This window comes from Protopterus annectens, chromosome 10.part0 (genome assembly GCF_019279795.1).
Source record: "Protopterus annectens isolate FY-2018-M chromosome 10.part0, PAN1.0, whole genome shotgun sequence".
NCBI classification, from domain to species: domain Eukaryota; kingdom Metazoa; phylum Chordata; order Ceratodontiformes; family Protopteridae; genus Protopterus; species Protopterus annectens.
Genome location: NC_056744.1, coordinates 1,320,618,989 through 1,320,641,318, shown reverse-complemented (window position 1 = coordinate 1,320,641,318; position 22,330 = coordinate 1,320,618,989). Strand labels below are relative to the sequence as shown.

The following is a 22,330-nucleotide window of genomic DNA, read 5'->3' as shown; positions in this document are numbered from 1 at the left end:
AAAGTTATGTATTTACCAAAATGTTAAATCCATGTTGTCTGATTTTCATCCAGTTAAAAAGTATGGGTTGTCAGACCTGACTGAATCCAACCTTGGCACTGACTCCAAAGCTGCATTGAACATCGAATCCAGAGCTCTGACTCCTCCCCTACCCATAATTCCCTAGGTTCTATCTTAGATGCTCAGATCAAGTTTGCCCTCCATATTCTGTAATTTATGACAACATACTACCTAAGAGGACAAACCTTAAAAATGAACCCCTTAATTTAGATAGTCCCAAATTGTTAAGAAATAGTAGGTACAGTCCCATATGACTGTACACAGATAGGGAATAGAATCCACTCAATCATCTTGAAACCACATGTAATAATTTCAAAGGGGTAAGAGGAAGAGAGTGTGAACCCGACGAAAGCAAGAGAACATGAATCTAACTTTATAGTAAGTACCCAACATTCATATCCAATGTTGTTGATTTTCATCCATTTCACAAATATGGGATAGAATCCCAAGCTGTCAAACTGGGTGGTATCAAGGAAAGACATTCTTGAGTACAAAGGAGGAATGTGAGCTGGTGTGAGAGTCCTGCTTACAGTGGCACAAAGGTATGTACCATAGCCCAACTGGCTGTGGCATAGATGTCATCAGTAGATAAACCTCTGTTAAATGCTATCAACGTAGAAACTGCTCTGGTTGAATATACTTTTGGTTTACCTAGTAAGGGTAAATTCTTATTATTATAGACAAAGGGGATGCAAAATGAAAGCCATCTAGATATGATAAACTTAGGAACTGCCTTCACAAACTTTGGTTTAGAGAATAAAATGAATAATTGATTGCCTTTTGTCCTGTGAATATAGAATCTTAACTGTATGTGTACATCTAGCATATGCAGCAAGCATTCTCCTTTGTTTGAGTACCTTGGAAAAAATACAGGCAAGTTTATAGACGGATTTAAATTAACTACAGATGCCACCTTAGGAATAAAGATAGGATGCAGAGAGGTCACATCATGGTTGGCTCCAGAGACTGAAAATTACTTGTGTCATTGTAGGATTGAGGGAACACTTGCAAGGCATCAAAACTGTCCTGCTTAATTTGTCCATTAGTACATTGGAGAACCCCAGGATGTGCATTGCTAGCACAAAGAATTGTGAAGACATCGCCTATTGCTAGACTCTCTTGACCTCTTGACATAGAGGATAAGAATGGATTCTTCATTCTTCATCGATGTACCATACCACTGTCATGGTGCCCATCTCAATGGAGATTGCACCCTTATTGAGGAGGTGCTGAAATGGTTGCAAGGTTAGGAGGAACACTGTCAACTCCAAGACATTGACGTGAAGATTGCTCTCTAGTGATGACTATGCAGTTTTGACCACTCTGCATTTGAAATGTCACCACACACACACACACACACACACACACACACACACACACACACACACACACACACACACTGTGGTGACTGTTGCAGTTGGTGTACCTGCCTGGAAAGGGTGGACCTTGGTCAAAGATGGGGATGGTATCCATAAGGCAATTTTTGGTTGCAGATCTGCATAATTTTAATTTTTAAATGTAAAGGATGAATGGATAGAGACCACTGTACTGCAAACGTCCACTGCAGCACCTCATGTAATATCATGCTAAAGGGATCATTAGTATTGTGGACACCATTAAGCATAGGAAACACAGAACTAAACTCACTGATGGTGAAGGGTGATGCAGTATGTGAAAGGCTGTAAGAAGTGACAGTACTCTGGACTGGGGGAGGCTGACTATTTGTAGTTTGGTGTCTACATGGAATCCTATGAACTCTATACTCAGTGTAAGAGTTAGTCAACATTTTGGTTGGTTTACAGATATTTTTAAATCTGGAGGCAAGTAGAGTACCTGGTCCCAGTGCATTAGAAGCAGATGCTTGATGGAGGCAAAGTGGAGCCAATTGTCATGGTACAAGAAGACTTGGATCCCCAATAAGCACAAGTGCACTGCTACTATTGCCACAATCTTCATGAACACTATGGGGGCTGTAGTGAGACCAAATGGCAGTGCCCCAAGTTTGTAGTGATTGGCTCCTAGCCAGAAGTGGGGAAATCTCCTTAATTGCTTTGACATTTGAGGTGATGGTAGGCATCCTGGAGCTCTATCCAGCACATCAAATTATTCTTCATTGAAAGATGTAAAATGGACTGTACTGTCAATCCCAGAACTTTGAATGTCTCACAAACTGGTTTAGGTGACCAAGATCCAAAATGAGTCTGAAGTAGTCCTCAGGTCTTCTTTGTTATTAAAAAGAACCTGGAATTGACTCCAGATTCTGTCTGGTCATGGGTTCCAGTTTGATGACTGTTTTTGTAGCAGCTTTGAACTTTCTGTGGCTGAGAAGTCTCACTAACTGGGTGGAACATCAGGGATTTTTTTCTTTTTCTGAAGTGGGAGGGAAAAAGGGAATTGAATAGCCTGTGGATATTATTCTTAGTAACCATGAATCTGAAATTATTCTGTACCAGGTGTGAGGATGCAGAGATAGGTGCCCCCCCAACAACTGTCTCCAGAATACAGCAGTTGGGCAACCAATCAGGACTACTGAAAAGCTTTCTTGGAAAATGGACCTTGAAAGCCTTGCTTATGCAGTCCACCTCTGCCTCTTAGGCATTATCCTCTGCCATGGAGTGGTCTGTTATCTTGAGAGTAATGGAAAGTACTCTTCAATTTGCAGAACACCATCTGTGGTTCATAGAGAAGTTTTTTACTTGGTGGAGAACCATATTCCCACTGCAGAGAGAGTCTTAACATCTTTTTGCTCCTTCTGTGTATATCCTTGACTTCTGATCCAAACAAGGTAAAGCCATCATAAGGAGCATTAACAAAGGATGGCTTAAAGCTTTCCTCAAAATCACAAAGTTACATCCAGGCATAGCAATGCATGGTAATGTCAGTGCCTGCTGCTTTGGCCATACCATTAACTGCATTTAAGAACAAATGCATCACCACATAAGATGAGGATTGTAGGGTGGAAATCTGGGAGTCCACTGTTTTCTGAACATCAACTGGCAACACTGCCAAGAGGGGCTTGGTGATCTCTTTAGTCAATTCTCTCTGGAAATGTGCTAAATGAGCTGCTAGATAGTTCACTTATCTAAGGGTAACAGTCGATGAACCATAAGTCCACTTCCCAAATCTGTCCATTGTCCTAGATTGTGTACTGGGAGCATGAACAGAGCTCTTTCTTGGTGGCTGCTCCCACCACCATTGCATCTACTGGTAGACCCTTACTCAAATTCTTCTTGTCTGTAGGTGAGGATAATATTTGATTGGCTTTCATAGAGATGGGCTCCACCACATCAGGGTTCTTTCATGTCTATTGATGCATAAGGTCAATATCTAGGTGATGGTGGCACAGAACCAAACGCTTCCAAGAATACTGACTCATCTGGTGAAGGCTCTTGGGATAACCAACCCCCTCTCTGAATCATTAATTCAAGAAAATCAGTGAAATCTTCAGAGAGGGAGCAAGGGGAATCCTCCCTTCCTCATGTGAAAGACTATGGGGAAGAGTCTATGTGCTTTAGTTTGCACATACATTTTCTGGGGGTACCTTCCAGTAGGACAGTAAAATGGTCAGAACTGAACAGGGAGATGATGAAGCAAACTTTCTTTGAAGCCCTTGGTGCTGGCTCTCCCTGTCCAGCAGGATGAAGAAGTAAAGAAACAAACTAAAGTTGGGGTTTGGGTGGAACCAAATTGTTTGAATCTATTTTGTCTTTGGTATTTGCTAAAACCCTTTCAAAGGCCTTGAAGGCTGAGGCTGCCACTGGTACCAAGGACTACCTCCATTCTGAAGAAGAGATAGAACCCTCACCATGGATGAACCCCAGTCCCGAACCAAATCTTGGATCCAGGCTATCCAGGGCTGAAGCCCTGAGAGGGAAGGATGACTCCAAGAATCTCGGTGTTGACCCCCCCCCCCCAGAGCTCAGTGGCAAAGCTTTGGCTCTGATTCTCATTTAGATCTAAAGGCACTAGAGTTGAGACAGGGGTGCAATCAGTGTCAAAGTCATAAGCAGCACTGGTCCTGACAAAGGTACTCCACTTTCAGCTGGATCCAATAATCTCAAACCCGAAGGGCAAGTTGGTATGGACTTTTGTAAAGGAGGAGTAGGTTGTCCAGTACTCAGTACCTTCCTAAGGAGTGGTTGTTATTGGGATATATCCCAAGCTGATTCTGCATTCTCAAGGACTTCCTCATCATCTTATTGACATCAAGCTCCATAAGGCTTCTTATGATGCCACCGATGGTTGAGAGTATCTCCATTTTTGCAAGATCAGTGACTGAAGTCTAGAACTCACTGATCCCAGTGAGTAACTGGTGTGTGGAGAAAGATATCAGGCTCAAGGGGGTCTTTGGATTTAACCTTCAAGGAACCTTGGGATTGGGACCAACTGAGGTTGTTGGGGGTTTTTTGGAAGTTTTAGAGGTTCCTTTCCTTCTCTCTCTTGCTCTTGTCTTCTTTTTCTTTTTCTCTGTCTTTCTCTTGTCCCTTTGATTTAGATCTATCAGTTTTAGAAGGGAAGAAGATGAAGAGTCGACCCTGTCTGTGACAGAAAGAGCTCCTTTAAAACATGCTTGTCTCTTCTGGTCTAAAGGGCCCTAGCTCTGAATGCTGCACCAGACTGTAGTCTACTTCAAGGTGCACTGCACTGAAGCACTAAACACATTTGGAGGGTGGTTCTTGAGGTGGACCTCTGTGCCCACACTCCAGTCATTTTTTAAATGCAGTAGTCTCCAACATGGTGAAGACCTAAGAGAAAACAGTTAAATACAAAGGCAGATTGAAAATATCCAAAAGAATATCTAAATATATAAACACTTATTTTTTTAAATGACAACGATCATAATATGAAAAAAGGCTTAAGGCCTTAGTTGTGAAAGTTAGCTAAACTATTCTAACTACTTAACAACATTAACTATCAATACTAACTATAAATAAACCTTAACTAAACTAATAAAAGTAACAGTCTGAGAGAAAATATCTCACGGTATGAGAGGAGTAGCAAAAACAAAAAAATATAACCCACTGCTAGAGAGCTCTTGTGTATATCTGTATCATTCAAACAGCAAATGAGATCTGAGCATCTGGAGTAAAGCCTAAGGAATTATAGGTATGGGAGAAATCAGAGCTGTGGATTTGATGAAGCTTCAAAGTCAATGCTGAAGTTGGATTCAGTCAGATCAGACAATCCATACATATGACTTGGATGAAAATAAACAACATTAGATTGTATTTTTGTACTGAACACAGCACATATTCATTGGAAAACAAAAACAAAAACAAAACAAACATTTTTATCCAGGCTACTATTATTTCTACACTGTGATTCAACTTGAAGAAGTTACATGAGGATAAATGTTCTACCCAAGTTAAAGGAAATAAATACTGCAGTAGCCTTAGCTATATGGGTTATATCCAAGCTTTCAAATCTTCAAGCCAACTTCCACATGCCCAAACTTTCAGTCAGCCCAAGATGAGCTGACTAAAAAGGCAAGTTTGGATGCCAAACCCTTCAGAGCTTTCGTGCCAACAGAGAAAGGGAGGCTGAGCCCTGAAAGGACAATGTTAGGCGTAACAAAAATTAGAATTCACACCATGGCACAAATTAACACATCAAAAAAACATGGAGGATGGAGGGAAGCAGGGAAGGAGGAAGCAGCTTCTGCAGCAATGATCCTATGAACATCTACTGTTATGGTTAGTTTGCTTACACAATTATATTATGTCCATCATATTTTTCACTGCTGCAGTAGCCTTACCTATATAGGTAGATTTACCCTGCCATACTAGTTATGGGAGGTGGAAAGAGAATGGTCCAGGAACCTCTGGAGAATGGTCATAGTAAAGCCTGCTCTAGAACTAGAGAAGGAATCTAGTTTGCAATACCTTATGTATAGAAGAGCAAGTGGCTGTTTCTAGAAAACTTCTTGAATCCAACCCTTTCCAAAAAGCCATAGAAGAAGCCAAGGCACTGATAGTGTGGGCATTGACCCTGCCTGGAATTGTTTTGTTGTGACGAATATAACAAAAGCTAATAGCCTCATAGCCATTTGGAAATAAACTGTCTTTGCACTATTGTCCCTTCTTCTTACCTTCACAAAAAATGAGCAACTCATTCAAAGATCTGAAGTTCTGTCAGGGTAGCATCTACGTTTTTTTGTGGACATCAAAGGTATACATTATCCTTTCTCCCTCATTTTAGGTTCAGTTCAGGAAAGAAATCTGTGAGATAGATAGCTTGGCTTAAACTAAAATTGGAAATCACTTTAGGCATTAAATTATTTATTCTCAAAGAAACTCTGACCCTGTGGAAAATGAGATAGGATTGACTAACCATAAGAGCTTGCAACTCCTTCATAGGTCAGTGCAGTCAATAAAATAGACATCTATGTTAAGAACCTCAAGTCAGACAGATTTGCTGTTCAAATGGAATAAGTGTTCTTTTCTCTAACAAATTATCAAAAGGGGGCACCACAATTTTTCTTGGAGGCTTCCTATGCAAAACCCCTTTCAAAAACATTTTGACAGAGAATGCATTGAAGGAAGAGGATCCATGGGCAGACATGCCAAATGTCAATTAATAAACCTTGATGGAGGAGTAAGAAAGGCCATACGATAAACCACACAAAAACGGACTAGCCAAAAACCTGATAAAACATGAACCAACAATAGTACAAGTGGTCAGGAACTGTTGAAGGATTCCACACAGCGAGATACCAATTAGCGCTTTCTTTCACCTTTATTTTAAAATGTGAACTTCTTCAGAAATAACGGGAACTCTCCCATGTTCCCGTTTTAAAAGATATAACAGGAAATGATGTCACAACAAATATTCGAATATTTTTTACAAAAATATAAATATATATATATATATAAAAAAGTATACAATTATTTGATTGTAAATGTCACTTTTTTATCTAACTATCTTATATAATTGCAGATGTGTTCTCTTACTAATGTAAACACTCTACCCGAAAAAATGTGAACCAGCCATTCATGGTCCCATGAAGTGCTATGATGTCTAAGCGCTAGTATTTACAAAAGGAAAACGTATTTTTAAAAAATACATGTCAGCTGTTTAAAGTTATTACGTGAATTACCTTACAATAGTGCCATTTTATATAATTATTATTTGTACTGAAATCTGTTAAGTAACTACGTTGGTATATATGAATATACATTGTAAAAAAATAAATCAGATGTTCATTATAATGTGATCTTAAAATTTATAACTAGATTTCAAAAAACCACACTAGTGAAGTAATCTACGACTACTAACTAATAAATCAACATCTTACATAAATTATACCAAGTGACATTCAAAGGATCAGTCCTAAAAATGCCATTTTCTTTTACTAATGTTGCAAAGCGCTACGTAAACAAAGCGCTTTAATTAGTATATCAGTACTATAATCATCCCTCTGGATTTTATAAAAAACACACACTATTTGCGTCTATAATAGACGCTTATCTAATTTATAACAAGAAAATCTCTATAATCATAAAAAAATAAAAAATACTGTCAAAAAATGATTACTGATTAATTTTCTATAACTGATAAAATAATAATATTAAATGTTAAACTATTAATTCTTGTGTATCACTACATGAATACATATGTTACAAAAATCTATTTATATTTACATTTGTAAACTTGTGAATTAAATAAAAAGTGTATATGAATGTGAATATATTTAAGGCTTGTGTTACCTTACATGAGAAATAAAATATCCCACACAGCAAGTGTTAATATATATCCTGACACAAAAATTCATAAATGACAGAGAAACTTTTGTGATAATAATTCCTATAGAAAATGAAAATTGAAAAAATGAATAAATACCAAAGACTTTACAAAAACATATTGGTAAACAAAAAGGTCTATCTATAAAGTAAAAAAAACAATATGCAGGAACTGCCAAGAAACTCAAAACTCAACCCAAAAGACAGCAGAAAACGGATGGATCCACTCGCCACCACAGAGATCAGTTCACGAGACTAGGAAACCAGCAGTCCAGAGAATAACTATATCATCCAAAAACCTCCTATTTATTACATGAGATTAAGAACAATAAGGAAATAAGAGTAATGAAGCCTGACAAGGGAGGGGGGATTATCTTTATGGACTATATCCTTTATGATAGCAAAATGTATGCACATTTATGGGATGAAAATAGGTATAGAACAGTCTCTAAAAACGAGATTAATATAGCCTACCATAAAATTGATACGGCTTTACATGATATGCTACAGGAAGGATTAATTAGCCCTAGTAGTTATGGATTTTTAAAGGTGGACAAACCAAAGGTCCCGGTGATCTTTGGGATTCCAAAAATCCACAAAAATCATCTAGATCCCCCATTAAGGCCTATAGTGTCAGCTGAAGGCTCTAAAACCCAGACTTTGGCTAAATATGTGGATCTTAAGTTAAAACCTATATGGACTGGGAGACCAAGTATTTTGAAAGATTCATGGGAGTTATTAAGTGATTTAAACAATTGTGCATGGCAGGACAACATATTATTCCTAACAATTGACATAGTTGATTTATTTTCCTCCATACCCCATGACGAGGGTAAGAACATATTGGAGGATATAGTGTTTGAATATGAAGGCATGACTAGGAATGACAAACTGGCATGCCTTTGGCTCATGGACTTGGTTTTGTGTAATAATTTTATTTATTTTAAAGGTGAGTTCTTCCAGCAGATCCAGGGAGTAGCCATGGGGGCAGCTTGTGCCCCCACATATGCTAATCTGATTTTAGCATTTTGGGAAGAAAAATACGTCCTTAACTCCATTTATAAAGAATGTTGGACAATGTATAGGAGGTTTTTGGATGATATAGTTATTCTCTGGACTGCTGGGAGAGACAGATTATCGGAATTTTTAGATTATTTGAATTCAACCACTAGTTTTCTGAGCTTTACGCATCATGTGTCAGAGTATAGTTTAATATATTTGGATGTTGAATTTTATAAGGGGGAAGGACACTATGAATCTAAAGTATATAGGAAGCCCACCTATTGTAATTCCTTCCTACATTTCACCAGTGCCCACCTTAAACATTGTAAAAAAAGTATTGTCAAGGGACAATTTGTCAGGGGTAGCCGCATGACAAGTTTGGAACAGGATTTCAAAAATGAATGTGATTTATTGGAAAAGATGTTTAGAGAGAGAGGCTACCCCAAAGAATTTGTTGAGCAAATAAGGATGGAAGTGAATGAAGAAAGAAAGGGCAGATTTCAACCAATATATAAAGGACAAGAAAATGGAGTAATAACTAACCCCATTATAAGCACAGGACAAGTAAGTGTTAATAGCAAAAGATCTGAAGGCTATTCACAGGCATTAGTATTGGAATATAACGGTATAAATAGTGGAATAAGTAAGATATTCCTTAAGGAATGGGAGAGGTTTGTGGCTTTTTCTGATATAGAAAGTATATCTAACATTCCTAAGAAAATAATCTATAGGAATTCAAGAAATATGGGCAACATTTTGGAAAGCAAGAAGGTGGTTACTACCAGAAATAATAATAAGAAGGGTACTTATAAGTGTGGGCGTTGTGCCCAATGTAGCTATGTATTAAATGGGGAAGGGCATTATATTCAAAGTAGAAACACAATGGTAAATAGCCCGGAATATTTTAATTGTAATACACAGGGGATAGTATATCTTGCCTTTTGTGAAAAATGTGGTTCCTTTTATGTTGGTAAATCCGAAAGAGCTTTAAGAAAACGAATTTATGAACATATTTATGAAATTTCTACCAAGAAAGAGAGCAATGCTCTATATAAGCACAGTAAAATGTGCAAGGAATATAAATTCAAGTTTTTGATTATAGAGCATATACGAATAGATATCCAGGGGGGGACCTTGGGAGACCAGAATCGAGTATAGGGAATTATGGTGGCAAGTGGCATTGAATGCTGATAAATATCCAGGGTTAAATGACAACATTACTATATTACCCTTATTGAAATTAAGAGCAGCTAAGTTATAGGAAAATAATTTCCTACTTTCGCCACCAGAGGTCCCCATAGCACCCTTTTATGGACACACAATACATATTATGAATTTAGAATTGCCTCTCTTATAATACTATATTAAGATTTCAATATATGTTTTTATATTTAAATTTTAATCAACATTTACCAATTATACTTGTTTAACAATATATTTATTTATTAGGAACATTTATTTGTTATTTTGGAATGTATTTGTATTCATATCTGCATTAAAATAATTTAAGTGTTTGTATATATACAATTACAACATGCTGCTAATTTTAAAAGGAATAAACACATATATTTTATATAAAATATGGTATATTTTAAATATTTATTTATATATTTTTAAACAATTTTATATATACATCTTATGTGGAATATATATTGGATGGAGGAAGCATGATTGTGGTGTATGAAGACTAACACTTTGAGTATTTGAAATTTCTGATTTAAACACTGATTGAAAGTAATTAAGGATTTAATTAATTTAGGTAAGACTATATATAGGTATAATAATGGATGCATTGGTTTATCTGATGAAGTCAACTTGTAACGAAAACGCAGTGTGTGATTTTACAAAGGCGTTAATGTTTGGAGTGTTTGGCGTTTTGGATTAATAAAAGGCTGTACAAAAGTTTCCTAGTCTCGTGAACTGATCTCTGTGGTGGCGAGTGGATCCATCCGTTTTCTGCTGTCTTTTGGGTTGAGTTTTTTCTATCTATAAAGTAAAAAACATTTGATGTTTATCATTTCATTGAGACCCGGAGGTGAGTCCGCCCCCAGGAGCAACTGCCATAATGCCTCTTTCTGTTCTAACCTATTATTTACATCCCCTGTTAACAACCCTTTTTGTATGTGGTCCAAAATAAAAAATTCAAACTTTTTAAAATTAGTGCATACTTGGGCATGTCTTGCTAAAGAATTATTACTATCTTTATTTTTGATTGCCAAAGTATGTTCATAAATTCGGCGTTTTAGGACCCTTATTATTTTGCCAATATAATAACTGTCACATGATGTACAAGATGCTATATAGACCACATGGTCACTGTGACAGTTAAAATATTTATTTGCCCACAATGTTCTATTTATGTGTTTTAAAGTTACAAATGAGGTGTTGCTGATGTAACGACATTGCTTGCAGTCCTTACAGGAAAAGGTACCTTTCTTGTTACTGACTTCCCTAACTGAAGTGTGTAAAACCTGGTTGCTATATTCTAGGATATATTTAATATTTGTCACGTTCTTATATGTAAATCTGGGCCTGGTTCCCAAACATGACATTAATTCCTTGTTACCCAGGATGATCCTCCAGTTTTTTTCTATGATCTCTTTAATGTACCCTAACTCATTGGATATAGGAAGCGGAAATGCAGTGTAAAATTCTTCAACATCATCTTTGTTTGTGTTCTGTAAATTATTTTGAACCAAAAATTCATTACTATTAGTTAACAAAATAGGTGTGGCTACACCTCTTCTCAATTTGTTGACTTCTTTTTCTAAACCTTTCAACCAATTGATTTTGTAGCCTCTTTAAATAAACATTTTTCTTAGTATTAATTCTTTATAATAAATGTTGTCTTCTGATGTCAACCTGCTCAGCCTTATCATTTGGCCTTTTATTACATTTTTCTTCATATGTTGGGGATGAAGACTTTCTCTGTGAAGGTATTGATTAGTAAAACAGGGTTTTCTGTATATTTTACTATGTAGTGTGTTGTTAATTGAGTCTAAGTACAAACTCAAATCTAGGAAATTTATTTCTCTTCCATACCCACTAGATTTGAAATATAAAAAACTTGTTGTATTATTTAGGTCATTTACCATATTATCAAACTCTTTTTTGTCTCCTGTCCACAAGAAAAACAAATCATCTATGTATCTAACATAGAATGATGCTTTATTAAAATTTGGATGAGTTTTTAGATGTTCCTGTTCCCAATTTGACATAACGATGTTAGCAAAGGCTGGTGCAACCCTGGCACCCATCGCTACTCCAGATGTTTGTTTGTAAAATATTTTGTTAAATACAAAAAAATTGTTGTCTAAAACAATTTCCATTAGGGAACATAGTGTGTTGATTCTTGAACCACCCAAATCTGTGTTGGTTACTAAGTATCTTCTCATATGTTCCAAACCCTCTTCTTGATCTATGGACGTGTAAAGACTTTTTACATCTAGGGTGGCAAAATGAACATCTTTGAATACAAAGTTACCTTGGACTAATGTCTCCAACAGATGCCAAGAATCCCTTAAAAAGTATTCTACCTTTTGGGCTATTTGATTTAAAATATTGTCAAGCCAAATAGAAATATTTTCTGTTTTTGAGTGTTTGGCTGACACTATAGGTCTAAATGTTATACTTTCTGTGTCATGTTGCAGTTTAGGAATACCAAAGAAATTCGCTATCTTTGGTTGTTCTACTAACATGAAATCATAATCATCCCTATCTATCTCTTCCTGACAAAACATGTCAAAAAGGGACGTGTTGATCCTTCTGTAACAGCCCAAAATAAAATCAGAACTAACTTTTAAATAATTTTTTGTATCATTCAACAGAAGGGAAATGGCCCTGTCGTAGTCTACTGTGTTCATTACTACAATCTTTCCCCCTTTGTCCGCCTTCATAACCCTGATGTCTTGAGTTTGTGATAAATGTACCAAAGCTTCACGTTCCAAATCTGTCAAATTGTCTAACACTTTTATTTTTGAGATTTCCCTAAATTCTGTCTCACAAATCTTTTGAAAGACTTGTAGTGTGTTAACCAATGGGGGATTGTAAGTACTTGTTTTTTTGTTACTTTATCCCGAACAGGACCAACCAAATCAACATCTTTCATAATGTATTTTAAATACAATTTACGCAAAAAAATTCTAAAATCTACTAATAATTTACCAATTTCCACCTTATTTGATGGAATAAAATTGAAACCTCTCTTCAGTACATTTTTACATGCTTCCGAAAGGTGACTATCACTCATGCTCACAATATTTAAAGAATAGTCAGTGTCCACTATTGTTGCAATTACCACTTTCATTTGTTTTTCCCTTTGAGTTTCCCCTTGTATTGGGTGGAATTGAACCACTTGGTAGTCCTCTTGGATTGCATCCCTTGTGTACGAAAAGGGTTGACTTTTTGGTGAGTATTAGAACTAACCACCCCTGCAAAACTTGTAGTGGCAACAATTTCTGTACTGTTGGACTCTGTATAACTTCTTGTATTGATATCAGTATTTTCAACCTCCCTGTTGCCAACATGAGGCCATACGATAGTAACTCACACAAATATTGCAAAACCAGAGAACAACTAGCCATGAATGGGTGCTGGTTATGTTGTTGACATCAACTAGAAAACATTTCCCATTTGCTAATATATGATTTCCTAGTAGCAGACTTTTGTACCACAATTAGTGCCTGCAGTTCTTCCTCAGTAAACACTTGTTTACTTAAAGGGAATTAAAAGCCTATCTTTCCAGAAGTTAGTTGAAGATCACTGTGGTCATGGTTGATCAAACATCCCTGATCTTGTGTAATTAGATCTATTCTGTCAAGAAGCTTGTGGTTATTGCCCCTGGCAATTTTCCAAAGAAGGGAGAACCACTGTTGCCTTGCCAGGAAGAGAGTCACAACAATGATCTTGGGGGATTCCTTTGGAATTTTCAGATGTACCTTGGATACCAGTGAAATGAGTGGAAAAACATACATGAACATTGCTGTCCAAGGAAGGAAAAGGCATCTGTCTTCCTGGCCTTCTTGCATGTAGTCAGAAGCAAAATAGTGCCAGCTAACTGTTCGGAAAGGAGGCAAATAGGACTTCTTAAGGACCTCCCCACAGATTGCTCTGATGGTATGTAGGTTGCCTGTAGAATGAGGTTCTGTTGTGAAGCTATATCCCAAGCTAATATGGCTAGTGTGCCAAGGGGGTAAAACCTAGTTTCCTCTGCTTGTTGACTGTGATTTACCACACAACTGTGTGTAACCATTTGTAGGGGTGCAGGGGACCAAAGCTGATTCAAAAAGTAGAAAACTTTGATCAGGGCACATATTTATGTACTTGTATCTGTCCTTGATGTCCCACACACCCTGCACTTTTATGCCTCTAGAAATTGCATCCCAAGCAAAGTCTGAAATGTTTCTGGTGGCTGATTGCTTTGGAGCATGGAAGAAGAAGGTAAAACTTGGATTTAGGGATATTTGCTGTTGGCACCAAGTGAATTTACTTCTGACAAACCCCAGCACTGGGATTTGAAAAAAAAAGGATGTTATAGAGTCTTGACAGGAGAATCATGAGAATCATAGATGCCATGAGACCCAAAATCCTAAGGTATTCCCTTGCAGTAACTGAAGTCTGGGTGGAAACCTTAGAAACAGATCTAAATATAGATCTAATTTTTCTTATGGAGGAAAAGCTCTTTGAATTTAGGTTTCAAGCTGACACCCCAGAAACACAATCCTGTGTGAAGGCTTCAAAAATACTTTTGAATGTTCTCTTGGAGTCCTAGTTTGCGTAAGAGATCTCTCACCCAACTGAGAAATTCCTGACACTTTGAAAAATACTCTACAAAGATAAGCAATTCATCTAAATATGAAACGTGGATATTCTGTAGCTTGCAATGAGCTGTAACTAGAGCTAGACACTTTGTGAACATTCATGGTGCAGTGGATACTCCAAAGGGTAAGACAGAACTGATAATTTGATCCTGAAACACAAATCCTTAAAAAGCACCTGGTTGGCAAAATTGTCAAGGTGTTTACCTGACAGACACAAAGTGCATAGTTTGATTCTCAGCTTTGGAAAACTGGTTAGGCTTAAAATGGCCCAGAAGGGCAGTTAGACTAGTACTTAAAAACCAAGCCAAACAGGAAAGTCATAAACATGAAAAAAGGTTGTCATGAATAGCAGAACACAAGCTGGAAATCCACTCAAAATCGCTTTATTAATCCACAAGTATAAGCGCATTCGTCCCAGTTACATTTGATCAGGAACTTCATCAGATACAAGTTTAAAAAGTCAGTACTATCAATGACATCACTTCCCATTCAGATTTCAAAGTAATATGCACACCCTTAAAAAACACTCCATTAAACCATAAACCCTACAGCAATAGTCATAAACAAAGCATGAAGTGCATAAATGCATAAAACTCATATGTCAACACCCCGCCATCAACAGGTAAACTATGGAGGTCGTATAAAACAACAAATAGTAATGATAGTAATAATCTTTGAAAATCTTTGCAAAATAGATATGTATGTATATTTTAAAATTAGAATGTAAGTCGCATTAAACTACCAAGCATTAAACAACTATTGGTGCAAAAAATAAATATGTAATATGAAAAAATATATATATATATATATATAAAATATATGAAAAATAAAAGTATTCATCTTTTATGTGCCTTTAACTTTAGCAGACTACCAATAGACATACTGTCATTTAAACCTGGCCAATGTACAGCTTCCAGTCGTAGTTGCCAAATCAATTCAGCCCTTTCTAGAACGTAAGGCCAGGCTGCCCCCTTCTCTATTGGTTTTTGAGCTTCTAGAATGATAAACTTAAAATGGTGTCCCTCATTTACCTTAACATGTTTGACCAATGCATTAAAATCACATTCATCTCTAATATTCCTAACATGTTCACTAATCCTGTTCTTAAGTTTATGTTTGGTTTTCCCGACATAAAAACAGGAACAAATGGAGCAAATTGTACAATAAACAACTCTTTCTGTCAGATAACAATATCTCCCAGGAATCCTAACCTTGGTGTTGTTAACCACACATTCACTAACCTCTAGAATGTATAAACAGAATTTACATGCCCCACATTTAAACATTTGCCCGTTGCTACATGGCATGTTCAAATGTTCAAATAAATACTTCAGATTGCCACCCTTCCTAAAAATACAGACAGGTTTGTCACCTACAATGTCTGCAAATTCTTTTTTACCAGTTAATAATTTCCAATTCTTAATTAGTATCTCTTTAACTAAAGGGGCCTCACATGAAAAAGTGGTAGAAAAACTAGACTTGTAGTTAGTGGGTTGAGTCATAAACTGCCTATTAATAGGATGAACACTCTCAATGTGTCCTAATTCCAGAGGGTGAGGTGTGAATAAATTATGATCAGAATATTCAACAGTGTCCACTCGAGAGGGAACCTCTTGGATGACCCGGTAAGATAATTGGGTTCTTAAAATAGGTGCAAAATGCCCATGCCATCTTTTAACCATGACTTCACTCATGATGTTCTTAATCAGCTGCAAGGGGTACTCTCTTGTGGAAAACATATCCTTACGTTTATGACATTCAAAAACAAAAGATACCCATAAAGTGACCATGTACAAATTGCCCCTTCACAACTGCATGCTTTTGTGAAAAAGGATGGCAAATGTCAAAATGAAGGAAGCGGTTGGAATATGTTTCCTTCTGGAATATTTCTGCCACAAATCTCTGATGTTGGGTGTCTTTAATAAGAAGAATGTCTAAATAAGGGATGTCATTCTCCTTGATGGTATAAGTAAATTTTAAAAATAATGTTGTTGTGTTGATGTATTCCACAAAAAGGGGGAGTTGGTCCCTTGGCCCCTCCCACAGAATAAAAATATCATCCAGGTATCGAATATAAGTATGGCAAAATGGGAAAAACCTTGATGGTTTAACATACCGTTTCTCCCATTCCAACATGACTATGTTAGCATAAAGACCACCACAGGCAGAGCCCATTGCCACTCCTTGTTTTGTAGATAATATTTTTTTGTCAAATTGGATATAATTACTTCTAAGAACCATGTCCAAAATCTGCTCGTACATATTAATTCTCTCTTGTCAAACCCCCTTAGATAAGAGATAGTCACATAACCACTCTTCACCTAACTCATGTGGAATAACGGAGTATACAATCACAACATCTATTGTTATGAATAAAAAAATCATTCTTAAAAAGTGATATATTTTATCTTTTTAAGAAAATCCCAAGAGTCAATACATAAATGGTTTTCCTCTAGTATGAACTTCTTAAGCTCAATATCTAAAAACTTTGCTAAAGGGTGAGTGATTGAACCCCTGGCATCAACAATCGGGTGCATAGGGGTGCTGTTCCACATTCTTGTATATCTTAGGTAACCCGAAGATGATTGGGGTAATGGGAAATTAAACAGACAAGTAATGTAGTTCTTGAATGGTAGTAAGGCCATCAATAAATAAATCATTTAAAAAACTCTTAATTTTACGATAAGTACCATTCAGCTCATTTAGGGAACTCAGACTATATGTAGTGGTCTCCACAATTGCCTTCATCTTCATGTTATAATCAGCAGTATTCATAATAACAACACCACCCCCCTTATCAGATTTCATAATTCTGAGCCCGGGTAACTGCCTCAAGAACTGTAATTCCAGCTCTTCTTCATTGTTCAAATTATTGTTATAGTGCTTAAATCTATTACATAAAGCTCTAATATCTAACTTACACACCCTTTCAAAGTTAACTAAGGATGGATGGATAGGGGGATTGCATGTACTAGAAATCAAAAAAGTGTCTTTGACATGTTCAACCCCCTGAAATAATATGTTTAAGTTAAGTTTTCTCACAAATAATTTTAAGTCAAGGAGTGTATGTACCAAGTTTAAATGTTTGTTAGGAATAAAGGTAAAACCTTTTGCTAATAAATCACACATAAAAACATTAATCGAAACATCAGAAAAATTAAAAAACTTTGAAGTCTTTTGTGCTATTAAATTCAATATGCACAGGTGGGAGAAGGGCAGCAGGGGCTTCTACAAGTGCAAAAGTGGTAGACAGTACATCACAAGTCACTTCCTCCCTCTCTATGACAAGGTCAATATACATGGATGGGAGAAAGACAGCAGTGCCTTCCTCAAATACAGTAATGCGAGATAGTTCTTCACAATTCACCTCCTCCCTCTCCAAGGGTGATTGTTCCTCCCTCTGTTGCTTCGATCTGTACCCCTCTGTGGGGAAAAGTACTGTTGTCTCCCTTGATTGTTTTTGGCCCTCCGTTGGTTCATAATATGCTCTGAGCATCTGAGTTATGGAAAGTTCTCTTCTCCTAAAAAATAATCCTGTGATTCCTGCTCACGATTATCAGTCACATCATTTTCGGAATTCACCAAATTGGAATTTTTGTTAAGGTGCCATTCCTGAGATGGGGGCGGGTGAGGATATTTAAGATTATTACTGTATTCTCATTCAGCCCTGGCCAGTTTTTTCATCTTCCTGTTTTTAATGGTAGCCTAGTACTTACCCATGAACCTAAGTCTGGATAAACAGGTATCTTTTAAGTCTAATGTTACCAGGAAACTTGAATCAGGATGAAGAGATAAAAGGTTCTGAAGTGACATCATTTTGAACTTTGGTGCTATCACAAACTGCTTTAAGGAAAACAGATCCAGAACTGCTCTCCACGCATTTTCTTTCTTTGACACTAAAAACACCCTTGACTTAAAACCTTTCCCAGCTTGGGAAGGAGGAACTGATTATATGACTATCTAGACAGCATGTTTTAACGGACAAGGAAATAAAAGAGTATGGTATAGTGGATGAAGAATTACCCCCCCAAAAAAAGGAGGGATTTCCTCTGACTCCCATCTGTAACCCTGATGAATGATCTTCACAACTCATTTGTCTGAAACTATTTGTTGCCAAAGAGAAAATTGGAGATTTAGAATTTCTGGAATGCCATGATGGAAAGGGGTACAAGGACCCTTAAACAGTCATTCTGAATTTTTGAAATGCCCTTTTTTTAGAACACCCTTGCCATTTCTTATTAAATGTTTGTTTACCCACATTTTCTTGAGACTGTTTATTTTGCTTTTTGCCAAAATCAGATGAGGGGTTAGAAAATCCCTTAGAAAGACCAAAAACTGAATCTCTATCAAAACAAGAATTTAAAATCTCATTTTAACATCATCTGGGAGATTCTGAGAAAGCAGCCAGGCAAACCTCCTCAAAATGGTACCCAATGGCCATAGTCCTGGAAGAAGTATTAAATTAGTCATGCACACACTCACTGTAAACAATTAGCTGTGACTTGTACAATGGATGAAACAAAAGTATTCAAAGCAGATTTTTTCCTCAGAAGAAGAAACTGCAGTCAAAACATTGCTCATACTTTCACAGTTAGAATAAACTATAACATATAAGCCTGGCAATTAAAAATTCTGAAAATAAAATTTGCAGAAGCATACACTTTTTCCCTTACTTATCAATAATCTTCCCAACCTTGTCAGAAAGAGTAGGATTGGAATTAAGCACATGTTTAGCAGCAGTACAATTAAGAAAAGCTATAGCTGCTGGGAGAAGTTTGGGAAGAGTGTATAAAAACTTAAATGATTGAGAAATTTTGTACATTCTATATGCCTTTTTAGGGGCAGCAGACTGACTATCAGTAAAATTGCATGCAGTGACACACACATCCTCCAGAGTTAACAGAAGTAGGGAAATGGATGAAGGTTCTGGAAGTTTCTTCTGTAGCAGCTACTCCATGCCTCTGACAGACAGAGGCAGACAGTAACTATGTCCAAATTAACATACCCCACACCACATGACCTTTATAAAATTCCTAATAACATAACCCCTCCTATTATACATGTGATACCTCTGCACTGGCCCAGTAATCAAGGAGCCCCAATCCTCACCACTGGCAACAGTGGGGAATGTACACATTGGGAGGATGACAAGTACACACACAGAGTAAGGTGCAGTTTCCCTTAAGAGCACACAGAGATCACAGTCAGTCTGGGACTGGTTTCTCCCTCTTTCTCCATATCCACAGTAAGACTCCCCACACAGCTAAAGAGATGAGATCTCAGCTGAGTGGCCAAGCAAAGACCTGCAGCACCCTCTTTATCCATCTTGTGCCTTGTGTTCCTGCCCAAGTAGCTGACTCACACACACACACACACACACACACACACACACACACACACACACACACACACACACACCTGGGGAAGGCTGACACAGGTTTACTAGCTAAGCCTAATTCTGACCAGACTATAAGGTAGTTCCAGCTGCCACAAGCCACTAGCTACTTTAAGCCCTTAACAAAGGGTGCCCAATCCTTCTGTGTAATGTTACTATTAATCCAAATGGTAGTCTGACCAAGAGCAAGACTATTTAGGAATGGCCTGTACAGTTTCACCAAGTACATATGCAAGTACTCTCAGAGCTTAAATGTGTCTCACGAATAGCCATAAAGATAGGTTTAAATATATTTAATAATAAATAATAAAAGAACAAGAAAATGTCCAGTAAATCAGTACAGTAACTTGAGTTCAAAATCACAAGAAATATTTTAAAATAACATTACAAGACAGTGTCATATAAATAAAGAAAATATCTAAGCTATACTTTACTATATTCCTATCTGAATCTAAAAAGAGTTACCATGCCCTGAAAATTTTACTTACAGCAAGGCAAGTGCAGATGTAGTGATGATGAAAGGATGTTCCCAGGTCAATTGTAAAATACAAATTGCACAGCCTCTGAGAGAGTTCTTAAATTCATATCAAATATTACTGCTAGGTTAGCTTGGATGACCTCACTTTTTGTCACCTGACATTAGTTCCCAAGCTAAAACTCCCATTGTAGCATTTGACATTTCCTTGTGAAAAATACATAGCCTTCAGATGTTTGTAGTTGCTAGAAGACATAAAACAATGAAACACAAAACAATGCAGAAGGCACCCTAGTTCTAGACATCCTGTCTCCTTGCTGCATTGAAGCTAACATTTATAGCACAATCATAAAACTATTTAATTTAAACTTATTTTCTTGAAGTTTTGCAAGTTAACTCTATATGTTCCAAGTTTCTACTGTTAAAACATATACATTTGCATAGATATTTGCATTTCTGTTCTTTTCCAGTAGGGTACACTGTGGACACATCCTTGAAGCTCAGTACTGTACAAACCCTGTCCAGCACATACTTCTGTACATGTAGTTTAATATATACACAACACACAGTTCCAATATAGTGGCAACACAAGCAACTGCATCATGCTGGTATTCACAAATTACATATAACTATTTACAAAATTCCAGATAGCTGGGCTGGCAGTATCTCCTTCTGTTACATTTTTGTACAAATCATATTAATGTTCACAAATGACACATAAATATTTACAAAATTCCAGATAGCTGGGCTGGCAATATTTCCTTTTGTGACAGTACATAGTGACAAGCTGGGTTGGATTGTGTAGACTGGGTGCATGGAAGGTACTCTGAAGCTTTGGAAGCCGGCTAGCTGTTATATCTTTGGCAGGATATAATATAGCTAAGCAACTGCAGCAGTAATCAATTCGATGAACATATTCAGGTGGAAGAAAACAAAGATGCCAGTCAAATAAAGCTCACTCCTCAATAAGGCAACTGTACATCAAAGAGATTGCTGTAGCATAATGGGAATAAAGTTAATGAAGAACTTAGTTCATTAAAGCACTCTGAAGCTAAAAGACAAGTGGTCAGTTACTATACCAATCTCACTATTGGTAGAAATTAGTTGTTTTATTACAGGGAAGTATAGAATAAAATGCATTGTGAGCAAATGTTAAAACAGATTTGGAAGCTCATCTGAGATAACATGAAGGTCAAGAATATCAAAATCAAATAGATCAAAAACGTGGAGTAAGCAAAATGTTCAGTGAGTGACATTGGAAAGAGATATTGGCATTTTCAGGACTGCATTGCAGCCACTGGGGTAATACAGTGGCACAACTGATCGTGCTGCTGCCTCACAGCAAGAGGTTCTCCAGTTCAATTCTCAACTAGGGTCCCTTCTGTACATAGTCTGTATGTCCTCCCTGTGTTTGCATGTGTTTCCTCTGGGTGCTGTAGTTTCCTTCCACATTCCAAAGACATGCAGTAGGGGAATTAGATACTCTAAATTGGCTATAGATGTGAGTGTGTATGCAAGTGTATGTTACATAAACACCTGAATACTCATTATTTCTTATTTGAAACACTTACTTCTACATTTCACATGATTAATGTTTTTCCAAGATCCATTTTCACACAGGTAATAAATGGTTCCAAGTTTAATGTATCCAGGTCGACAGCTGTATTTCAATAGAGTATTATGTGGGTAAGATTGTAGCCGTTTTCCAATTAGTTCTTCAGCTGGATCACTGAGAGGAGAAGAGCATTCTGAAAGGAAACAGAATAAATTGCTTTTAACTAAGCATGACCATGTTATTTCAGCTTATACTTAGTTTTGAATAGTGTCATACTGTATAATG

The 22,330-nt window shown here is 36.9% G+C and overlaps 1 protein-coding gene across 1 annotated transcript in view; it reads right to left on the bottom strand.

Moving 5' to 3' along the window:
* Positions 1-22,330, bottom strand: part of LOC122814274 (complement factor H-like) — a 542,961-nt gene that overhangs the window by 311,843 nt on the left and 208,788 nt on the right. Inside the window, exon 2 of the mRNA XM_044086867.1 lies at positions 22,062-22,238. Coding sequence (XP_043942802.1) covers positions 22,062-22,238 — 177 coding nt within the window. The remainder of the gene's footprint in view (positions 1-22,061; positions 22,239-22,330) is intronic.